This window comes from Humulus lupulus, chromosome 6 (assembly GCF_963169125.1).
Source record: "Humulus lupulus chromosome 6, drHumLupu1.1, whole genome shotgun sequence".
Taxonomy (NCBI): Eukaryota; Viridiplantae; Streptophyta; class Magnoliopsida; order Rosales; family Cannabaceae; genus Humulus; species Humulus lupulus.
Genome location: NC_084798.1, coordinates 184,094,479 through 184,095,833, shown reverse-complemented (window position 1 = coordinate 184,095,833; position 1,355 = coordinate 184,094,479). Strand labels below are relative to the sequence as shown.

Here is a 1,355-nt window from a genome sequence, read left to right as displayed (position 1 = left end):
CTATTCTTTGATTAACAATCAATTGCTTGACTGAGTGTTGCTTTTGTTGGCTATTGATCCCTCGGACGTTCCAACTCATTATCTTATCCATATGAAAGAGGAGGTCCTCCCCCTCCTCCTGTTTCTTCCCCATCTGTAGTCTGTTTTTGGCATTTCTCAAGCTGATCTCCCTTTCCAGTAGCCGAGTTTAGAGATTCTGTTAATGTTTATGCTAACGCCTGAAAAGGATTGTCCATTGCAGTCATTGCTGGAACCTGATCTTTTGGTTTCCAACCTTTAGTAACTGGTTGAAAGCCATCATCATCAAGCTTAGTGGCTTTGCTAGATTCAGCTGTATCCTTCTTTTTCCCATTATCTTTGATTACCCATTCTTGTTTCCTTCCTCCTTTTTTCCTGCATTCAGCCGTGGAATGGCCCAATCCAGAGCAATGGTTACACACAATTGGCTTCCATTCGTATGTAACTGAAACTGAGGTGTTAAAGCCATTCTCATCTTCAAAGTATATTATATCTGGAAAATCTTGTTTCAGTGAAACTTCAATTAAAACTCTAGGGAAACTGAGTTTATCCCTGAATTTAGTCACCTCATCAACCATTAGGGGAGTCCCTACCTGTCCTATGATCTTGAACAAAGATTTCTCACCCCAGTATTTCAAATCAAGATCATCTAAATGAACCCAAATTGGCACCCGCCTAATATCCTCCTTTTTTAAATTAATCGCAGGATCCCAAGCCTTCATAACTACCGACCTTTTGTTAAAAAAGACATAACCACCTTTGAGTACCTCATCCCGATCTGCAATGGATATGAACCGAATTAAGAAAACACCATAAGACAGCATTCCTACCTTGTCAATCTTGTCATTCCACATTCTACGAACAAATCCTTCCAGTATTGATAGTGGTGGATTTGCCCCCAAAGCGTAGCACACAATAGACGATTTCCAGAAATCAACTTCTTCTTGTATATCATCCATAGTGATCTTGACCTTAGATTTCAAACCAGTGCTCAAACCAGTATTTCCAATGCATCACTCTTCATTTCCAGTCTGTAAAACTGGAGGATTAGCAGATTTACCTTGGGAAATATAACCGGAGCATCGATTAGTAGCCTCCAAGAAGTGAGCGAAGTCTTGCCGAATGTGCTCCTGCTGTTCAATCGATCGAAGAGACGATCTGGGTGAGAGAGGCGCAGGGAATAGCTCACACAATGCAGGTGACTGTTTCACCAGATCAGGATCATCGATGTGTTCTTCCTCAGCATCTGAAAACGCAATTGGATCCACCCCCAGTACAGCATCCATGGATTTCGTCCTTTGAATGTCTGAGATTGAATTAGGGCCTTTCTTCTTCTT

At 41.5% G+C, this 1,355-nt stretch overlaps 1 protein-coding gene across 1 annotated transcript; it reads right to left on the bottom strand.

Annotated features, from left to right (window-relative positions):
- Nucleotides 1–206: 206 nt before the first annotated feature.
- LOC133785726 (uncharacterized) lies at nt 207–977 on the bottom strand. Its single transcript, XM_062224943.1, has one exon. The coding sequence runs from the start codon at nt 975–977 to the stop codon at nt 207–209; it is 771 nt and encodes a 256-aa protein (XP_062080927.1).
- Nucleotides 978–1,355: the final 378 nt, after the last annotated feature.